We start from the raw sequence: 21046 nt of genomic DNA, 5'->3' as shown, positions 1-21046 counted from the left end.
GTGTTTTGTGTCTTGATTGTTCTCATTACTCAACATAACATACTGATTCTTTCATGTGAGAATTTGAGCAATAGTAGTTTTATGTGGTGATTATAAGATTTACATTCATGCTTTTTTTTCCCATCTGACTACTTTTAGTGTTTACATCAGTAGGGATGTATTTATCAACAAGTAATTGTTTCAAGAAAAGGAATGGAAATATTCACCAGGTTACAGTAAAGAGTTTTAGGCTTAGAGTATAAACACTAGGAGGAATAAGATCAGGGAATTCTAATCTTAAAACTTACTGAAATACTGAATCTTTTTTATACACTTCAGAGCATTAAAAAAAATGTAAGCTAAACAAAAAATAGCAAAATAAAATGCACTTTCATAAAAAGTCATTTTTATTTCTGTTTATTTTCTGTTAATTTAGAAAACTCAAAAAAAAAAAAAAAAACAGAACAGATTATCCTTTAGGAAATACATTCACATTTTCTGATAAGCTGGAAGAAAAGGCAGATTCTATATATTAGGATTATGTACAGTTTGCATTTAGAGAGTCTATGAGTAGTAATGATAATACTGTACATTTATATTTATTTATAACTTAGAATTTGTGAGTTTAAACTTCCATTTTGGGGGTGAAATTAGTATTCATATATACATACATGTGCACACACACACAATAAATAAGGTTAACAACTTATTTATTGCTCATTTCTGTCCACCTATAATCATTGCCCTTTGCAAGGTGGCTGTGAGATATATGAAATTTATAACTGCCACATTCTTTTTATAAAATTTTTTAAATTTCCATTTTGTATTTTAATATGAATATTGACTAATGTGTTGAATATTAGAAGCAGTATTTTTCTTAGCTACTTGATATTAGATATTGATCAGTGGAATAAAGTTATTGAACAGCTTGGAACACCGTGTCCTGAATTTATGAAGAAACTACAACCAACAGTAAGGACTTATGTTGAAAACAGACCTAAATATGCTGGATATAGCTTTGAGAAACTCTTCCCTGATGTACTTTTCCCAGCTGACTCAGAACACAACAAACTTAAAGGTAATTTTTATAAACATATACATCAAATTCCATTTGTGTGTGCATTTGTGTATTCATATTCTTATGGGATACAATCAAAGATTATCTCTGGGTGGAGAAACAAAATGAAATTTTGGTTATTTTTATCTTTAATCTTATACTGTTTATTATATGTATGATCTGGTTTTAAAGTTAAAAACTATACTTTTAAAAACGTGCTTCTTAAATGACACTCTCAAGTTTGTGGAATCAGTGATAATTTAGGAATCTTTACAAATAGGTACACATTAACATCATTATTTTTACAGCCAGTCAGGCAAGGGATTTGTTATCCAAAATGCTGGTCATAGATGCATCTAAAAGGATCTCTGTAGATGAAGCTCTTCAGCATCCATACATCAATGTCTGGTATGATCCTTCTGAAGCAGAAGCTGTAAGTTTTTTTTTCTCCATGTTTGAAGAACAGAGTGCATTCTTAGAGTCAGAATTAGTTAGGTTTGGAGGAAACTTTTGAAAATATAGACAGATGATAGTGCTTTTCTGTGTTTGCATGAAGATTACCTTAAGCTAATGGGCATTCCCCAGGCATCTCCTACACAAAAGTAAAGTTGCCTCCCTCTGTGTGTCTCACTTTCTGGCCTTGCCACCTGATCAGAGGAGCTAGGATGGGGAGTGCTCTGTGGAACATCCTAACTTAGTTATAAAACAAATAATCATATCCCAATTCTATGATATAAATAAAATGTGAAAATTTCAGAAGCTAGAAGAAAAAGATAAATATTTCTTCCTGCATTGCAGGAGTCTTCCAGAACTAGTTTACATGAGAAGTTTGTTGATGATCAGTCAGTCTTGCATTTTTCAAGTCTTCTGTTTGACTAATGTTTCAGGTAATTATAAAGAAGCATATACTCCCAGTAAACTGACTCAGTTATTAATTATCACTTTTTATTTTTCAGCCACCACCAAAGATCCCTGATAAGCAGTTAGATGAAAGGGAACACACAATAGAAGAGTGGAAAGGTAATGTTCATTAGATTCTTAGAAAAATAAGAAAGTATCTGGCATTTTGTAGTGATTTATTTTTTATCCTAAGGAAATTAATGATATTTTCCATTTTCATAACTTATATTTAATAATTTGATTATTCTTTTTACAAAAGTGTAAAGTAAGTCTCCTTCCTGACCTGATTTAGTCTTGATTTCCCAAGTTCTCCACCCCAAACACATTAGTGTTTTCTTCTGTAGTCTGTTTATACAAATGTGTTCAGTGTCTCCACCCTGATAAGCTTTTTTGTTTGTTTGTTTGTTATTTTTGGTACCAGGATTGAACACAGGTACATTTTACCACTAAGTTACATCCCCCAGCTCTTTTTATTTTATTTTATTTTTTTTATTTTGAGACAGAGTCTTGCTAATTTGCTGAGGCTGGCTTTGAATTTGCTATCCTCCTGCCTAAGCCTCCTGAGCCAGTGGGATTATAGGTGTTTAAAATCATTTGTACATTAGTACATATTTGTATCATTTTTTAATCACAAATGATTTTAAACTCTGCACATTTGCTTTGCTGATATGATTATACCTCTTAAAGATGACTCTTGGTCCACATAACTGCTTCATTTGGTTTAATAGCTGGTAAATGTTGTTCAGTAATCATGTGTCACAATCTTTGTGTCCAACTTCCTCTTGAAGAGCATTTAAAGTAGGTCTTGTCTGTTACTCTTACAGACAGCTCGCTCTGTTGTATTCATGTGCACATATGCACAGTATTTATGAAAACATGCCTATAAGAACAGTTCTAGATGTGCTGAGCCAAAGGCTGTTTTCAATTATTTCTAAATTCCTTTCCAGAGAAATTAACGGTAGTGTCTTTGCACATCTAATGTAGTAGTTTTAGTCTACCTTATTAATGCAATAGAACATTAATACTTCAATAGTCATGGAAATGTTAAAATATATATTTTTTAAAGCTCTTTTGGGACATTTGGGCTAGGTAACTTTTAGATCGTGTTTACCTCTATCTGTGTTGTTGTCATTTAGTGTTTGACCATTTTTGTAGCTGTGTGACTTTTGAGCAAATCTCTTGACACCCCCTTTTTTATTTACCTTAAAATGGAGGCAGAAGATCTGTTACAAAGAGCTAAGTATCTTGGGCAAAAGAAAATAGGGAGGTATAACCCTATCTGTAAATTTATTTTGGAAAGATTGGATTTGATACTTATTTTCTCTGAGTTGAGCTTAGGAGACTCATGGTTAACAGAGCACAACAGAATGATAGACTTAAGTACAGCCTAGTGCATCTGAATATGTACTAAGTAATATACAAGTATATAACTCTGGACCCAAATAGTTATTAAAATATTCACCTGATATTTTTATATCCCATTAATTTATAATAGACATTTATGGTATTTCATAGAATTATGTCAGGAAACACTTCCAGTTGTACTATACCACTGATTTTAAAATGTAACCAATTTCAGAGATATTAAATTGGAAAAGAAACACATCTTAAAGGCATGGAATAAAGAATTTTCATTTACAGTGTAATGATATATTGTGGTCTTTCCATTATGCTAAAATGTTTAACTTTATTGTGAGTCTTTTTCTCTAGCCCCACATACACTTCTGTAGTTATATACAAACTGCCCTTTTCAATGTCTGCATTAGAGTTTAAGCTGTCAAAGGCAGATAGAAAAATCCACTGCCAAAGCCATTTACTATAGATAGCTTTGCCTTATTAGTACTTCTTATTGGCTTTGTTTCTTCTGTCTGAATCCCTTTTCACAAACAAGTGCTTTTTATCTTAAAGAAAGAAAGAGAGATGTTTATTATTCCTTTTGTTTCTTAAAACAAACAAACAAACAACAAAAAAAAAGTCTATCAAGACTTTGTATTTTTCTTCTTCAAAGTCCAAGGTTACCATAGCAAGCAAAGATAGATATCTCTAGCTTCATTCCAGTATCTCCACTTACTTTATCTTTTGCCAACATAAATATTGTCATATCCTGTAGTCAGAGATTCTTTATAAGAAATTTAAACTTCAGAAATTATATAGACTTCTTGAATTTCCGTGCATCATTTTTGTCTTGTACATTTTTCTCAGAAGAAGTTTCATTGCTTTTAAATAATTCTCAAGATTCTATAAACCAAGGATAATGACTAATGGTGGTAGAGCATTTACCAGAGGTTATTCTTAAGTAGATGTTCAGACTCAAACTGCACTCAGCATCACTTAGAAGAAAATGGGGTACAAGGAACATACACATCAGATAGCACCTTGTGCCTCTTCAGCTAAAGCCATTCTCACAGTGGTCTACATCTTATCCCCATGCCTAGAAAAAGAACAAGATTCCTATGGAGGAATGTTCTTGGCAGTGATAGCATGTCATGCTGGCACTACACATAAGGAGTTGAAGTGTACCTGCTTTTTGTTTTTAAATAAAATTTTGTTTATATTCCACTCTAATTAAAGAAATGTCTAGATTCTTTACAATGAGTATATGGTTGAGTACCTCCATTGTACCACACACTATTCCAGAGCTCATGAAGTAGAATTTAACAAGAGAAACACTTAATTCAAGCACTCACTGAGGCAGAAGTAAATAAGTATCTTTAGTACAGAATGCTGGGTGATGTGGTAACAGTGTAGTATTAGGGGTTGGCAGAGAAAAAAGATAAAACTTCTGACCTCAGTTCTGTCCTTAAACCAACTTGCAAAACATTAATTACAGGTTACTGCAGAGGTTTTTACTTTCTTTGAATATAATTTGTGGTTGAAAATCAGGAAACCGTTATTAACACCCATGAATCTCAGGCTGACATGGTCCCTCTGTCACTATAAAGATAATATTTGAAATATTGTTAAATATATTTTACACTTAATGTGTATAAAAATTTTGAATTAAAACATAATGTATATTGTGAGATTGGCTCTCAGACTTTGAAGTTTATTTTTTCCATCTTTTTCAGAATTGATATACAAAGAAGTGATGGACTTGGAGGAGAGAACCAAGAATGGAGTTATACGAGGGCAGCCCTCTCCTTTAGGTTGGTTACAATATAAATATGGTTGAGAGTCATTTTACTTCTTGCATTGTAATCTTCAGTGGCCTGAAACCTGCAGTTCTTTCCATACTTACTACCTTATTCAAATTACAATTGGGGTGCTTAAATTTGAAATATCAATATACTGTTGTCCTGATACAATGTACTGATATAATCAGTAACTGACTTCATAAAGTGCTTATCTTTTTCTCTGATACTGACATTCTATTGAAGAACTTAAGGCCTTTTTTGTTGGCATTGTTGCCTTGTATTTAAAGGAGAAATTTTTCAAAATTCAATATGTTTACCTTTATATAGTTTTAACAGTCTTTGCTTTGGATAAATTGATTTGTTGAACTAAAGCAGTGCCATTAAGACCACCACTAGAAAGCATTCACTCTATGAAGAAAACTAGTTTATAGGAGTTAAAACATTTTCTTTTATTGTAAGTTAGTCTTAATTTAATTTTGGTTTATGTAAAAGTATAAAGAAATGAAGGAAAAGGTTAAATGTCAGGAAACGTACATGTTAAGCACACAACATAATAACTAGACACTGGTGGTTCATATTCTTTATTTCATTCATCCCTCAGACTCTGAGAGATTATTATACACATTCTATAGATGAGGAAGCTATTATTTTAGGGGGAAAAAGTTTCAAAATCTATTAGGTAGAAGATAATGAAATAATTTCTGAATGTATTGCCCCTCGAAGCAGAGGTTAGGACAGTTATATGGAAGAGGTAAAATTTGATCTGAGCTTCAAAGGCTGAGTAGTATTTCTTTAGATAGGTTTGATTTTGAGTAAAACTATGCCATTTTAATTCTTCTAAGGATTAAATAAATGGTCTAAGGATTTAGTGTTCTAAGGAAAAAAGTGTATCATATCTAGCACTTTATTTATAGGTAAGATTTTTAGCTGTAGTTTCAGAAGCCCGTTTTGTTGTACTATAAACATAATTGTTTAAATAATTTTGGTAGCCTCCTTTGACATTTTTGGTTATATTTTATTAGAACTATGTATTTTAGGTCCTTTATCAGGAATGCAGTCTTCCAAATCTATAATATAGATCCTGTTGAAAGTATAAATTGGAAAAAAAAAAAAGAAAGTATAAATTGGTTCTGACAGCTTTTATCTGTTTGGGTAAAATTTACTCATAACAAATTAAAAGCTTGGATGGTATAGTTCTTATTTAGTTTTGTATTGCTAACATAGTGGTAGTGAAGTGAATTATTTGTGATGGAGGCTCGGTGGAATTTGGAAAGTTTTTACTTGGCTCAGTTTTATACTTTGGCATACCATCATGGTAAGTGGCACATCTTAAATGTCATGTATTCTATCTCATGAGATAGAAAATTTTTTTTCTTCTTAATTAATAAGTGAATAGTTTGAATCTTGGATATCATTTGCTTATGGTCACAAAATAAGTAGAAAAGATAAAACTTGAGGCTTCTAGACATTTTCTGGATTCTCATCTCATGGCTTGCAATGAAGAATTTCAGTAAATTAGACTATAATAAAAATATTCAGGTTTTGATTATGTACAAAACCAGAAAGTGTCAGATAATTACAAAACCATTTCCACTTGTTCTTTAAAATGAATAATATTATTTTTCCCAGTGTATTGCCTACCTATAAATGTTTCAATTTGGTTGATAATGAAAATGAGTTTGCCTGTCTTGAGTGTATAGAGACTTGTCTGAGAAGGAAGTCACTCAATTATCTGAGATTGAAGAGTTTCCATAATATTGCCACACCGATATTTGAGAATTTGTTGTATGGCTTTAAATTTCAGAGAAAACAAGTCTTTTTTCTTAGGTATTTGATTTTCAGATTAACAAGTTAGTTAAGTGATACACTTAAAAGTTCATGTTTATCGGGTTCAGAAATTTGGTTAAAATGAAGGGGATCCTGAACTCTAGAGGCCTATATAAAAAGTATATATGTTGGGATTCTTTTTTATGATTTGAACGTTTTGATAAAAGTCTTAGAATTAGCTGTGTAAGACATAAGAGTTATATACTATATTGTTCTGTCAGAAGAGGCACATTCTGTAATGTTGTAATTGATTGAACTATAAAGAGTATACAATCTCAGCTCTGCTTTGGCTGGGAACCCTATGGGCCTTTCTGGAACCCAGGAGGTTATCATCCTGTTCTTGCCTCACATCCTCACATCCTGCTTGCCATTCACATTTCAGCTCAGACCACCTGTGCTGCCCCTATGGTTCCATTCCTTCCATCTCTCACTTCCTTCTCCACTGCCATAAAGATTTGTCTTTTTCTATTACCTGCCTGTTTCCTTGTTAAATTTGAAGACAAACTTTCAGAAGAACTTCCGTATTTAAGTGTTTGTTGCTCATCATTAGACATAATCAAACCCTGAAATATGCTGGGCCAAAGAGTAGAGGTTTTTAATCTGCTTGGTTTCCGCATTTTTTGGTACCTGATCCTCACCCTCATAAATTCTGCTCAGTGTTTGGTCGGATACCATTGTTTTGTGATACTGGGGATTGAACCCAGGGTGCTTTACGACTGGGCTTGATCGCCAACCCTTTTTGTTTTTATTTTGAGACAGTCTCCTAAGTTTCCCAGGCTGGCCTCAAACTTGTGATCCTCCTGCTTTAGCCTCCTGAGCAGCTGGGATTACAGGCATGCCACTGCATTCAGCTGGTAGCATTGCTTTTATACAAATGTGTTCTTAATAATATTTCTGTAACTTAATTTATTCCGATTTGGAATGACCCTTATTTAGTTGATCCTTTGGTTCAAAATTATTTACCTAGTATGAGTTGCCATTAACACATCCCCCCACCCCTGGTGTCAGACCTTCCACCTTACCAGTCCAAACATCTTCAGAAGATTTCTCTCTCTAGGTCAAGTATTCCTATTACTTTTTAAAATCCAGAAAATACTTGTTAGGTACTACTTGGGAGTAATGAAACAGTTTGCACCAATCTTTATCTGGTTTGTAAATGCATATTTTATTTATCAAGTATTTATTAGAATTGAAATAAGACTGAGTTTACTAACTAGACCACTTGAGTTACCCTGTCAAGTCACATAACCTCATGCAAACTGGATCAGTTGAACTAAGGTCCCTCCCGATTAAAATGATTTTATTCTTTTTGTTGGGTTTTGCTTTACCACAAAATGTATCAAAAATATTATTTGGACTGTCTTTTTAGTGACAAAATATCATAAATAATTTTCTATAGGGCAGTAGTTTTTTAACTTTTTTTAGTCACTCAGGTCTTTGAGATTCTCTCTCCATCGAAATGTAATATAGAGAATTTTACATGTATTTTCAGTATTATTTACATACAAGCCTGAAGCCCTCCTTGATGGATCTTGCTACAGAACTATTTCTAAATGTGACCTGGTCTCTAAGTTCTTGTATTAAACTGAGAAACAAGTTAGTAAAAAGGATAGGACTCCAAGTTTCTAGACATTTTCAGAATTCTCACCTCATAGTTTGCATATAACAACATTTGTAAGTTAGTGTTATATTTAATATCATTTGTGATTGTCTTTATTGAGCCTTCTAAACCTAAGAGAAAAATTATATCAACCACTGGAGGTAGTACAATGCAAGTAGCTCGGTCTGCAACTCTGTCTGCAACTGATTTGCTGTTTTGTTTCTCATAGCACAGGTGCAGCAGTGATCAATGGCTCTCAGCATCCATCGTCATCGTCGTCTGTCAATGATGTGTCTTCAATGTCAACAGATCCGACTTTGGCCTCAGATACAGACAGCAGTCTAGAAGCATCAGCTGGACCTCTGGGCTGCTGTAGATGACTACTTGGGCCTTGGGGGGGTGGGAGGGATGGGGAGTCGGTTAGTCATTGATAGAACTACTTTGAAAACAATTCAGTGGTCTTATTTTTGAGTGATTTTTCAAAAAAATGTAGAATTCATTTTGTAGTAAAGTAGTTTATTTTTTTTATTTTCAAGTGATGTAATTTAAAATCTAAGTTGTGTTTTAAAACAGCAACAAAACTGTATTGTATTTTTTGCTGTAATTAACTGTATAATGTAAACCTAATTATTTTATCATGTTTTAAATTTTTTGCATATTTGCTTTATCTATGCTGCTGATTTTTTTTTTACTGAATTTGTAAGATTTTGTTTATCAAAGCAACTATTATGTGGTGACTTGCCTATATCATGAATTATTTAAGATTTTTATAGTTTTTTTTATTAGAATTTATTTCAGATGTTTTGTTCATGATACTATCCTTCAGGGTTATATGCTTATCAATGAAATAACCCCAGAGGAGTGAGGGAAAATCACCTGTAGCCAGTTATATTCAGGAATAACTACTGTAAATGATGAACGTGGCAAGAGACCTCCATTGTTTGCTACCAGCCAATCCTAATTTAGATACAGCAATGGGTAGGCAATCCTACCTGAATTTTGGCAAAAGCCCCATCATCTAAATGGCAGAATAACTGAGAGCGTGTCTTTCAAGTGCCAGGAGTGTACCACCACCTTCTTTTCTCCCCACCCACCCAACAAAAAGTCAAGGAATATAGTGTATTCTGAAAATTTGTGGCATGCTCAAAGCTATGATCACATAAAGTCAAGAGGATACTTCATGAATAATACATTTCAATGCAAATAAACAGATGGTTCACTTATACTAGCTATGAGCCTGTTTTTGTACACACTGAGTTAGTCTCAGGCTATAGGTCCTAGCAGTGGTCTAAAGTCTGGCTCCACATTTTCTTCAGCCTTGTCCCTTAGACCTTTCTGGTTTCAAAACTATTGGAGGGTTAGTCAGTTGAGCACCAGTTCTCATGGTGTTTCTGGCCATTTGATTCTGCCTGTAGTATAGTCATTTATATCAGCTGTCAGGAGGTTTCAAAGCCTACTTAGATTTGTGTAGGTGACGTATCAAATGAGCAATATACCGTTCATCTGAAAATAGTAGCACACAGCCATATATAGGATATCATTTTCTAAGGACTGTTTCTTCACATCGAGCAGAGCAGGCATAAATGGTGGTTACTTAGTCTGAGTCTTTCATTTTTTATACCTGATTTCCAATATATAACACGCAATGTGGACGTTGAATAGTGTAAGAATGGTGCTGCTCCTGACAGGTGTGTGTTAACTGTTTACATTTTATATCTGCAGAATTATTTCTCTATAACTGAATTTTTCCTAGGTAAAGTGTCATTGAGGTCTCATTATTTCTGAACTACATTATCTGTAATGGCCCCACGCACCTTATGTTATGTCTAAAACGAGGGATTTCATGTAATGAACTGGGAAATGCTTACTTACGTAAATGGCAAGGTTCTGGGCGGAAAGCCCATCGGGATTCATTTCCAACAGGAGCAAGAATAGGTGCAGCTCAGCAAATGTCTGAAAGTTCGCTTGGCATTTTATTCATATATTTAGTGCAAAATTCCTTTTTAGTTAGATATTTTAGGTCATTGTTAATGTGCAATATTTAAGATTAAAATACATTAGCTTTTTTATATACTTTGAAATAGCAAGCTTGTTTTTGATGGGTTCAAGTCATGATTTCTTGCCTCCCAAACTTGGTAATGATCCCTTTTCTAGTCATACAACATGGTGCATTAATTTTATTAGGAAAATTAGAGTTTTGAGACTGTAACCCTCTTGAGTTATATAGGATTGGATTCACAATTCTAGAAATTTGAGCATGAGTGTATTCTCAGTTCATATTAGTTTTATAGTTAATTAACTTTATTTTCTCTAGGGTAGATTATATCACTATTGCACTTTAACAGCTGACATGCCTTTAAAAGGTTCCCATATTTTATATTTCATTGCTGATATGCCATCTCTATTGATTCAGATGTTGGTTAAGCAAGGAATACCAGGTATTTTGACTATATCATTTGTTGTAAATGCCAGCTCCCACTTGCCAACCATCATATTTCAGTTGAATTGAAAGAAAAAAAAAAAAAACCTATTGCTTAATGTAAACCAAACTGCTAACCAGTTATATCCTAAAACCAAGGTCTGGTTGTTAAATCTTGAGTGCCCTAGGTCTGAAAAATATATTGTCTAAATACAGCTTCCCCTTTTTGCTTAAATTTATTAAACTAACTATGTACTGGTACTTTTTCTTTTAGAGTCTTAAAGTGTTTTACATCTGTTTTTGAAGAAATTACAAATATCTGTCAAGCAGTACTTGTATTAAGCCACTTTCTTATTTTGTTTTTCAATTTTATACACTTAATATACCCATCATCTTACTGTCAGAAAATTATTTTAGCTGAGACTTATGACTTAACTTTGTAAATTTGAAAAGATACTGATTCTTTATTCCTCATCTTCCTAGTTACAGTTCTTACTCTCTAATATATAGTAATCATTTGTAAACTGATCATGTCATTGAAATTGCTAAATTATAATATACATAGAGCATTTAAGCTCTTTCATACTATTTGCTGAACAATTTTCATTGTGTCACGCACCTTCAGCTGCTGATTGCTCCTGGTGTGCGCTCTTCCAAGTTGGTAAAGACGCAATGTGCTTACACCAGACTTTCTAGGAAAGACCAGCCTCTCAAAGGAGAAAGCTGTCACGCAGCCTCCTTAACAATACAGAGAAGCTTGATTGTGTACAAAGCAGCAGACTTTCCTATAAGCTTTTTTGTTATTCTGTTCTGGGCTAATCTTGCCAGGTTGTCCAAAAAGATAAGATGAAGAATATATCAGTGTCTGGTAGTGAAATCAGCAGCAGGCAAGTGAAGCTGTTTCCTGGGTTACAAATACTATTGGCCAGTATCTGCTACATGTATGAAGACTATTCAGTGTTGCCTAGGCACTAGCCTGCACAACATTTTGAGGTTAAAACATAGTATATTTTCAAGAATACTGTTGTAGTTTGTGAGTGTTGTTCATTAGTCACACATTAGCTGTAGAGTGGATGCATGACACCCTGTGACCCCAGTAAACCTCTCTTACCAGTGAAGTAGAAAACCAAGCACCACCTTCTGTCATTAGCAGCCCTCTTAAATGTTGCCTCTCCATATAGCCTGTTGCATTTTAGCGTGCATCGTGTTTCTACTGATCTCTTTTAGGATTTTCCTGACTCACAGGAAACTAACTTGTCCTTAATAAAATAGCGAGAAAGATGAAGAGGTAAAGGGCATTGAAGCAGAAATGTATAGTTTGGGGTAAGATTGGAAAACTCATAAGGAAAACAAAAGTCCTAGTCAATTTCAAAGTAACTGCTCTTAGTAAAGTGCTCTTAAGGAGAGTCTAGTAAGAGTAACACTTTCTGGCCATTTCTGATTTAGATTCTCTTCATTACTGAAACTTCTGAGAAATATTACCTGTGGATTAGTTTTGCACAATATTCTATTCTCACAATGACTTAAAATGAAACTAGGTTTTTATTGAACTACCTCACACTAATTTTCTATGCTTTCCCAAGTAAGCTGTTGCCCTGTTAGACCTTTACTGAGTGTGAATTATAAATGTGCTTTGAATACTTTATAGCCAATGTTGAAAAAATACCAGTAAGTATGTAAAATATATACCTTGCATCAGTAAGAGACACTCACGTGTAAAATCTTTCACTGTATATCTTGAAAATTGTGTTAGATGTGCTTGTTGACATTATTACTGTCTGTTTTTGTAAGTAGAAACCTGCTCGTGGTATCAGTCCATTCTTTACATTTTACAAAAGGAGTAAATCTTAGTAAATTTTACGAAGAAATAAATTACTTTTGTAGGCCCAATATTTGGTATATTTTTGAGAAGCTGTTAATCTTTTAGCCGAATGATGAAGTTAAACTGAAGTAGCTGTCTACCTGGACTGTGACATCTATTTTCTCATTACAGTTTATCCTGTTCAACAGGTTTTTGAACCTGGAAACCTAAGTATAGTTACTGACTTTTTTTTTGCTCCCTATACATGTCATTTCCTTCTTCACCACCCCACCCCCCATGTCCAATTCCCTCACCTCTCCTCACCTCGCCTCTCCTCTCCTCGCCTCTTTAGATGAAACAAAATGGGGCACTTTGTAGGGAATGCTGAGATCATTATTGTGGTTTTTAATCATTCATGCCCTAGTCATTAAACATGCACCACTGGAATGTAAACATTGTTATCTAGTATGTCAATTGGTTATAATATTTTAAATAAAAAACAAAAAAGTGGTATGAAAATTATGAACTTAAGAGTTTTTTCATTGAAAACAAATCTGTGGTAAGTTTTTCTTGATTACTTTAGGAATTCCAGTGACTTGGGATAAAAGGGTTATTACCAGGGCAGGTTTCTTAGATTTGGATTTTATACACATTATAAAGAGTGAATTTTCACTCCAGTTTTCTGCTTCATCTATACTTGCTTTCTTGCTTTTCTGGTGTTTGAAATCACCAGAGAAACTTTATCTTAAAAAGACACTTCCCTGTCCTCAACCTAATTCTTCATAGCTGTACAAGAGGGCAGCCATCATGGCCCCTTGGCCAAAGTAAGTATATAGAATAGGTATGTTTCAAAACAGATTTCAGCTTGGAACATGTTCCATGTGCCTTTCTTGGGTGGGCTGTATGAGGGTATGCAGGATGTGTCTCTGTGTGCCTGCTCAGCTTCTGTGTGATGGCATTTTTATACCTTGCTGGCCTCTGATGGGCTCTGGCTCCAGATAACCCTTGCATCCACACTGTCCCTCCCTTCACCTGCATTCATGTGTCCCTTTCCCAAGAGAGTGAACCAGTCACACCTGACTGCTGCCACTTCATCAACCATGTGGTGGCAGACATGAGAGTGTTGTTTAAACTTGGTTTTGAGTGATTTTTAAGATTTCCTACCTAGTCTTAAAGGAGTAATTCTTACTTATCAATTTAGGTGCTACATTTTTTAAAAAGTATTGTTCCTAAAAAGGCCCATTAACTTTAGGTAATGAAGATTGATTTGTACCGATTTTGTGGTTTAAAAAAGTTTTTTTTTAGCTGTTGCCAGTTAAATACTTCAACTAAGCTTTTTAAAGGTTAGGTTTTGTCTAGCAGGCATTACACTTGATTTTACCAATTAATAAAAGCATATATAACGAAGACTCTTTGCTGGAAGCTAAGAATGAAAAGAGACAAAAATGACCTTCAGGGTAGTCCTGATAGCAGTAGTGCTATGTGGAGGAACAGTACCATGCTGAAGGGACAAGAGCAAGAGAGTGATGAGAGAAAATGAAGAGGGCTTGGAAAGGAATGGTATTGCAGACTAAGGGGAAGGCAAGGAGATTTGAAAGCTCCTGAGCAATGATTGAGGGACAGCTTGACCTGGGCATGGGTATACAAAGAAATAATGGAAACTGCCTCATTCACAGTAGTCTCAAAAACAATAAAATACTTGGGAATCAATCTAACAAAAGAGGTGGAAGACCTATACAATGAAAACTACAGAACACTAAAGAAAGAAATTGAAGAAGACCTTAGAAGTTGAAAAGATCTCTCATGTTCTTAAGATTAGAAGAATTGGGGCTGGGATTGTGGCTCAGCGGTAGAGCACTTGTCTAGCATGTGCAAGGCCCTGGGTTTGATCCTCAGCACCACATAAAAATAAATAAATAAAGATAGTGTCCAACTACAACTAAAAAAAAAAAAATTAAAAAAAAGAAGATTGGAAGAATTAACATTGTCAAAATGGCCATACTACAGAAAGCGTTATACAGATTTAATGTAATTCCAGTTGAAATCCTAAGAACATTCCTTGTACAAGTAGAAAAAGCAATCATGAAATTCATTTGGAAAAATAAGAGACCCACAATAGCCAAAACAATCCTTAGCAAGAAGAGTGAAGTAGGTAGCATCACAATACCAGACCTTAAACTATACTGCAGGGCAATAGTAACAAAAACAGCATGGTATTAACACCAAAATAGACATGTAGACTAATGGTACAGAATAGAAGATAAACTCACATAAATAGTTCTCTCTTACTAGACAAAGGTGCTGAAAACATATATTGGAGAAAAGATATTCTATTCAACAAATGGTGCTGGGAAAACTGGAAGTCCATATGCAGCAAAAAGAAATTAAATCACTATCTCTCACCATGCACAAACTCAAAAGTAGATCAGGGACCTAGGAATTAGACCAGCGTCCCTGCACCTAATAGAAGAAAAAGTAGGCCCAGATCTTCATCATGCCGAATTAGGTCCTGACTTCCTTAACCAGACTCCTTAAGTGCCAGAAATAAAATCAAGACTCAATAAATGGGATGGATTCAAACTAAAAAGCTTCTTCTCAGCAAAGGATATGATCAATAACATGAAGAGAGAGCCCACAGAGTAGGAGAACATCTTTACTATAGGCACATCAGATACAGCACTAATTTCCAGGATATGTAAAAAACACCAAAAAAACAACCCAATCAATAAATGGGCTAAGGAACTGAACAGACACTTCACAGAAGAAGAAATACAATCAGTCAACAAGTATATGAAAAAGTGTTCAACATCTCTAGCAATTTAGAGAAATGCAAATCAAAACTAAGGTCTGGGGATATAGCTCAGTTGGTATTGAGTGCTTGCCTCGCATGCACAAGGCCCTGGGTTTAAGCCCCCAACACCACACACAAACACACACATAAAAACTAAGATTTCATCTCAATCCAGTCAGAATGGCAATTATCAAGAATACAAGCAACAATAAGTGTTGGTGAGGATGCGGGGGGTGAGGAGGGAGATACATGTTGCTGGTGAGACTGCAAATTGGTGAAACCACTTTGGAAAGCAGTATGGAGATTCCTTAGAAAACCTGGAATGAAACCATCATTTGACCCAGCTATCCCACTCCTCAGTCTATATCCAAAGGACTTAAAATCAGCATATTATAGTGACACAGCCACATCAATGTTTATAGCAGCTCAATTCCCAATAGCTAAACTGTGGAACCAACCTAGATGCCCTTCAATAGATGAATGGGTAAAGAAACTGGCATATATACACAATGGAATATTAACTCAGCATTAAAAGAGAATGAAATTATGGCATTTGCAGGTAAATGGATGGAGTTGAGAATATCATGCTAAGCGAAGTAAGCCAATCCCCAAAAACCAAAGGCCAAATGTCTCTCTGATAAGTGGATGCTTATGGGGGGTGGGGCCTGGGAAGGAATGGAGGAACTTTGGATTGGGCAGGGGGGAGGGGGCACAGGGGTAAGTAAGATGGTGGAATGAGGTGGACATCATTACCCTAGGTACTTGTATGATTGCACAAATGGCTCGACTCTACATCGTGTACAACCAAAGAAATGAAAAATTGCACATTTGCATACAAGGAAATAAAATGCATTCTGCTATCATGTATAACTGATTAGAAAATATTTAAAATGTTAATATCAAAAAGGAAATAATGAGAAATAAGGCTGAAAAGTTGAGGTTCAGAATTTAATCAAGCCAAGGGACAGAACTGAAAATATTAGGAATCCCTTTTTATTTTCTAGGCAGAACCCATTGTAGAATGTGAGGAAGAGGAGTGGTGGGACCAGACCCATGTTTTAGGATGGTCAGTGACAGCGGGAGCAAGTCCAGTTGGTCTAGAGGTGTGGAGCTTGGTGCCTGGAAGCCAAAGACACCCAGTTGAGGGAGCAGTGAGGACTCAAATGCATTGTCATTACATAGGTGATGTTACCAAAATCAGTATTTGGAACTGGAGGAAGTCTTGAACCCTAATGGTTAGACAGCATGCAAGAGGTCTGCAGGGAAAGCATGGCTGCAGTATCGTACGATTTGTGCATACCTGTTTAAAGGAACTGTAACAGAACGCCTGGCATCAACCCACAATTTCCTGTTTCAGGCAGGGGAGGAAGGGGAGAAGTGTTTTGTTCCCCCAACTGTGGACCTCTCCAGTCTTGTTGTCTCTTCCCTCCTGAGGTTTGTCATCTGCTCCTCCAGCCCTTACACCATTTTTGTTAGTACCACTTTATGGACAGAGGAGAAAGAAGAAAGGTGCCTATTAGGTCTAACACATGAGATTTTTGGTTCTAACTGGACAACTAGGGGCATGGTTCTGATTGCTAAGGACTGAGTGAATTATGAGTTGGGTAGCACTCCTAAAAACTGGGCAGGCCAGGTGCAGTGGAACAGGCCTGTGATCCCAGTGGCTCAGAAGGCTGGATCATGAATTCAAAGCCAGCCTCAGCAACTTAGTGAGGCCCTCAACAACTTAGTGAGACCCTGTCTCTAAATACAATACACACACACAGAAGTGCTGGAAATGTGCCTCGGTGGTTAAGTACCCCTGGGTTCATCCCCAGTGGGGAGGAGTTTGGGCAGGAAATGTGAAGGAAGTTATGACTACCTTGAGAGAAGGATCAAAAGAGTGGTCAAATTAAATGAGAGGGAGAAACCCAAAGCACATGCACCCTGATGAGATGAGATCTTAGTTTGGGATCTACTGGCTCCCATGAGTCCAGTGAGCCTAAATAGGGAGTGTTGAGGTCACCTTGGGCAAATCTCAGTTGCACTGAGCTGTGCTTTCCTTCTCCATCTGTCACAAGAGGGTGGAGATAACTGGGCTGACAGACTTTGTACGCTTTAACAAAAATCAGCATAAAACCAATGTAATTGCTGGTTTTGGCCTTGGAACAGAAGAGGGATGATTAAATGGAAAAATGCTGAAGAGAAAGGAAAGCATTTTGTGTGGCCTCCACCTGGGAGCTGCTGTACATGGTACCCCGCCCTCTGCTCCGGTCGTCTCCATCCCCAGCAGTCCCAAACGTCATGCTGTTGGTAAGGAAAATTCTTCATAAAATCAGTATGGGATTTTTATTGAGAGAAGAGCTAAGCATTTTACTTTGGCTCTATTTCATGTGTCGTTCCAGCTGACCCTCCTCCAGGTACATCCTCTACATCATTGTGAACATGCTTTTATTCATGCCCACGTTTGCCCATTTTATTTTTTTTTATTTTATTTTTTTTTTAATTTTTTATTGTTGGCTGTTCAAAACATTACATAGTTCTTGATATATCATATTTCACAATTTGATTCAAGTGGGTTATGAGCTCCCATTTTTACCCCATATACAGATTGCAGAATCACATCAGTTACACATCCATTGATTTACATATTGCCATACTAGTGTCTGTTGTATTCTGCTGTCTTTCCTATCCTCTACTATCCCCCCTCCCCTCCCACGTTTGCCCATTTTAGACCCTCACTGCTTAGGGCCCAGATCTAATCATTCCTCCTCTGATAAAACCCTCCCGTCAATTTTTCTCTCACATAACCCGTTTTACATACATGTTTGCTCGCTTTATTCATACACTCCCTCCTCCCCATTTACAGATGACAAGGTCACCACACATCCCTGCAGTTATGTGATGGTACCTGTGTGCTAATCTTCTGCTGAGGCCTCACCCCGGAATGCCTTGGATGGAAGAGCTTCCCTTACAGATAGATAACAATGCCTGGAGGTAAGATTCAGCATGTAGGGCTGAGTAAACCAAAGACCAGGACTTGTCTTCTACACCATTTCTGTCCTCTGAAAATGCAGTGTTCATGGCCCTCAAAATGTGGATATAAGAATGCTGCATACTACACTGAAATTCCTGCAGGTATATGAGCATGGGCTCTGAAGCCACATACCCAAAGCAGAATTCTGTCTGCTAATCACAGCAAGTAGCTTCAGCTTTCTGTGGCTCTGTTTCCTCATCTGTAAATGAAGAAGCCTAAGATGTAAGTTTATGGGGTTGCTGTGAGGATTCAGGGCTCACATGTATAAAACAGGATATGGTGTGCGCTTGGTAAACCATGGCTGCCGTGACCATGACTCAACCACTCTCCACAGAGTTCTTACTCCAACTTCCATCACTCTCTCTAAATGGAAGCTTTGTCTTTAGGTAAACTTTAGAAGAGTTTGATATGGACTAAATACTAATTTTCCCTTTGACCTGATGTGCTGGAAAGAAGAGACATTTTGGAACCCACCCACCTCAAAGTGCAGAAGCGCCAAAGAACTTGCATGTTATATCCCCAGCCCCATGTGACCCAGACACTGCCCCTTGTTTCCTTTTGATGCTATGAATGAACAGAAACCAAAATCCTGCTGAAAGAAAGGAAAAGGAAGTGATTACAGAAAATGCGTCTCTACCAGGCACTCCTGCCAGCTGCCACTGCCCTGATGGCAGCCAGGCCTGGCAGCTCTGCCCGCTGTGGGTAACATGTATGTCTGTGTGTAGAGGGGTACTTAGGACTTATGATTTCACAGGTTGGAAGGGCTGAGCTGTGCTCTCTCAAATCTGACTCCCAAATGGAATTCCTGGGTTGTTTTTAAGACATGGATCCCCAGATGACATGGTGGAGATTGATCTGTCCTGGAGCACCAGCACCCATGCTTCAGCCTATGGGACATGTGGATCCAGGATCTGCACCTGGATAGGTAGGCTGGCCCCAGAACCTTCACTCTGTAACTGTTGAACTCACTGCCCAACAAGTCAATGCAAATAAAGGGTTTCCTGTTCAAGCATGTTGGGAGGAGTGCTACTTAAGGTAAACACATTCAAATTTTCTCAGGATTTCAAAGATGAATGTGCATCTCTCTACACCTGTCTGCAGCTATCTTCTCTGTCTTCTCCCAAAGACCAACCTTTCCACTGTCTTGCCTTTTTTGCTGACTTCCCTCTTTAGGACTAACTCTCTTCTTCATCATTAATTTTGCCCCTTTCACTGGGTCATTTTAGCAGCATACAAACATGCTCTAATAGTTCACACCTTGAAGACCCTCTCCTTGGCCCCCATCCCTTGTTCCTCTGCTCCATTCCTACCAGGACTTGTTGAAAGATGTGCCTGTGCACTTCTTTCCTTCCTCTCCCTCGTTCCGTCTCATGTCTTTTCAGCTTCTGAGCTCCCTGCATCTACTTGTGTCCCCATTCATCCACTCTCCCTTCAATGGCCAAAGGAGTCTTGTTAAAATGAAAGCCAATTCATGTCAGTTGATTCAAAGCTCTTGGGTGTTTCCCTATCTCCCTTAGAACAAGAATAACTTCTTACATGTGTAATGGGCTCATGCGGTGTGGCCCCTGCTTGGTTCTACCCACACTGCCTCTTTCCATCTGTATTAGTCAGTTTTGCCTCACTGTAACAAAATACCTGAGATAATACACTTTATAAAGGTTTATTTTGGCTCACAATTTTGGAGGCTTCAGTCCATGATCTATCTATTGTTCTTGTTGTTTGGGGCCTGTGGTGAGGCAGCCTATGGCCAGGAATGGGGAAAAAAGGAAAAGGATGAGTCTGAGTCCCACAGTTCCCTTCAAGGGCACACCCCTAGTGATCTTAATAATTCCCATGAACAAAGCTCCACTTCTTAAAGACTCCACCACCTTCTAATAGGACCAAGCTGGGGACCAAATCTTTAGCACATGGGCCTTTGGGGGCCTCCCAAGATCCATCCTAAGCTCCTCTTGCACCGTCACCCATACTTCCATAGCTCCTCTTCTGATGGCAGCTCTTTTGCATGGCTGGGCTCATCCTTGAGTTCTCAGTTCACATGGCACCTTAGAGAGGACTTCCTGACCAACCTGTCCAAAATAGGCATCCTGGGATCGTCTTATTCCAGAGCATGTGTTACAATCCAGATGTATCTTATTTGTGTTTTGCTTGCTTCCCTGTGGTCTTATTCCACTAGAATGTGAGTTCTGTAAAAGCCATGAACTCATGGTCTTGTTCCCTCAACGTGCACACAGAGGAAGAGCCTTGTGGCTGTCTAGTGGACATCATATGTCAGGGAGGAAAACCTTCTTGAAGCTTGAGGCTAACACCAGCATATCTCACCCCCCATGACCAGATCCCTGCTTCCTTGGCTAGCCCTCCATCCCCCACTTTCTCACCCTCTGTGTGCTCACACTTTGCATTACGCCTTTGCCTAGGTGATTGCCATTTTTGTTACAAACCTGAGTTCAGGTGTCAACATCCATCCGTTAGAGCTCTCATTTGGCCTCCTGTGCACAACCTCCACTGAAGCATGTTTAATACTC

General features: G+C 37.0%; 1 protein-coding gene across 5 annotated transcripts in view; it reads left to right on the top strand.

The window, feature by feature from the left end:
- Mapk8 (mitogen-activated protein kinase 8) overlaps nt 1–8887 on the top strand; it is a 113950-nt gene extending 105063 nt beyond the window's left edge. For 3 of the 5 annotated variants that reach the window (XM_027947901.3, XM_071611285.1, XM_071611283.1), the window contains 5 exons: nt 875–1057; nt 1345–1469; nt 1993–2056; nt 5005–5082; nt 8732–8887. In XM_027947901.3, the coding sequence (XP_027803702.1) occupies nt 875–1057; nt 1345–1469; nt 1993–2056; nt 5005–5082; nt 8732–8877 (596 nt within the window). In that variant the 3' untranslated portion in view covers nt 8878–8887. Of the gene's footprint in view, nt 1–874; nt 1058–1344; nt 1470–1992; nt 2057–5004; nt 5083–8726 lie in introns of those variants that run through there. The other 2 variants (XM_071611286.1, XM_071611287.1) reach the window with 2 other exon arrangements.
- Nucleotides 8888–21046: the final 12159 nt, after the last annotated feature.

The sequence above is a fragment of the Marmota flaviventris genome, chromosome 4 (assembly GCF_047511675.1).
Source record: "Marmota flaviventris isolate mMarFla1 chromosome 4, mMarFla1.hap1, whole genome shotgun sequence".
Lineage (NCBI taxonomy): Eukaryota > Metazoa > Chordata > Mammalia > Rodentia > Sciuridae > Marmota > Marmota flaviventris.
This window is presented reverse-complemented; position numbering and strand designations above follow the sequence as displayed.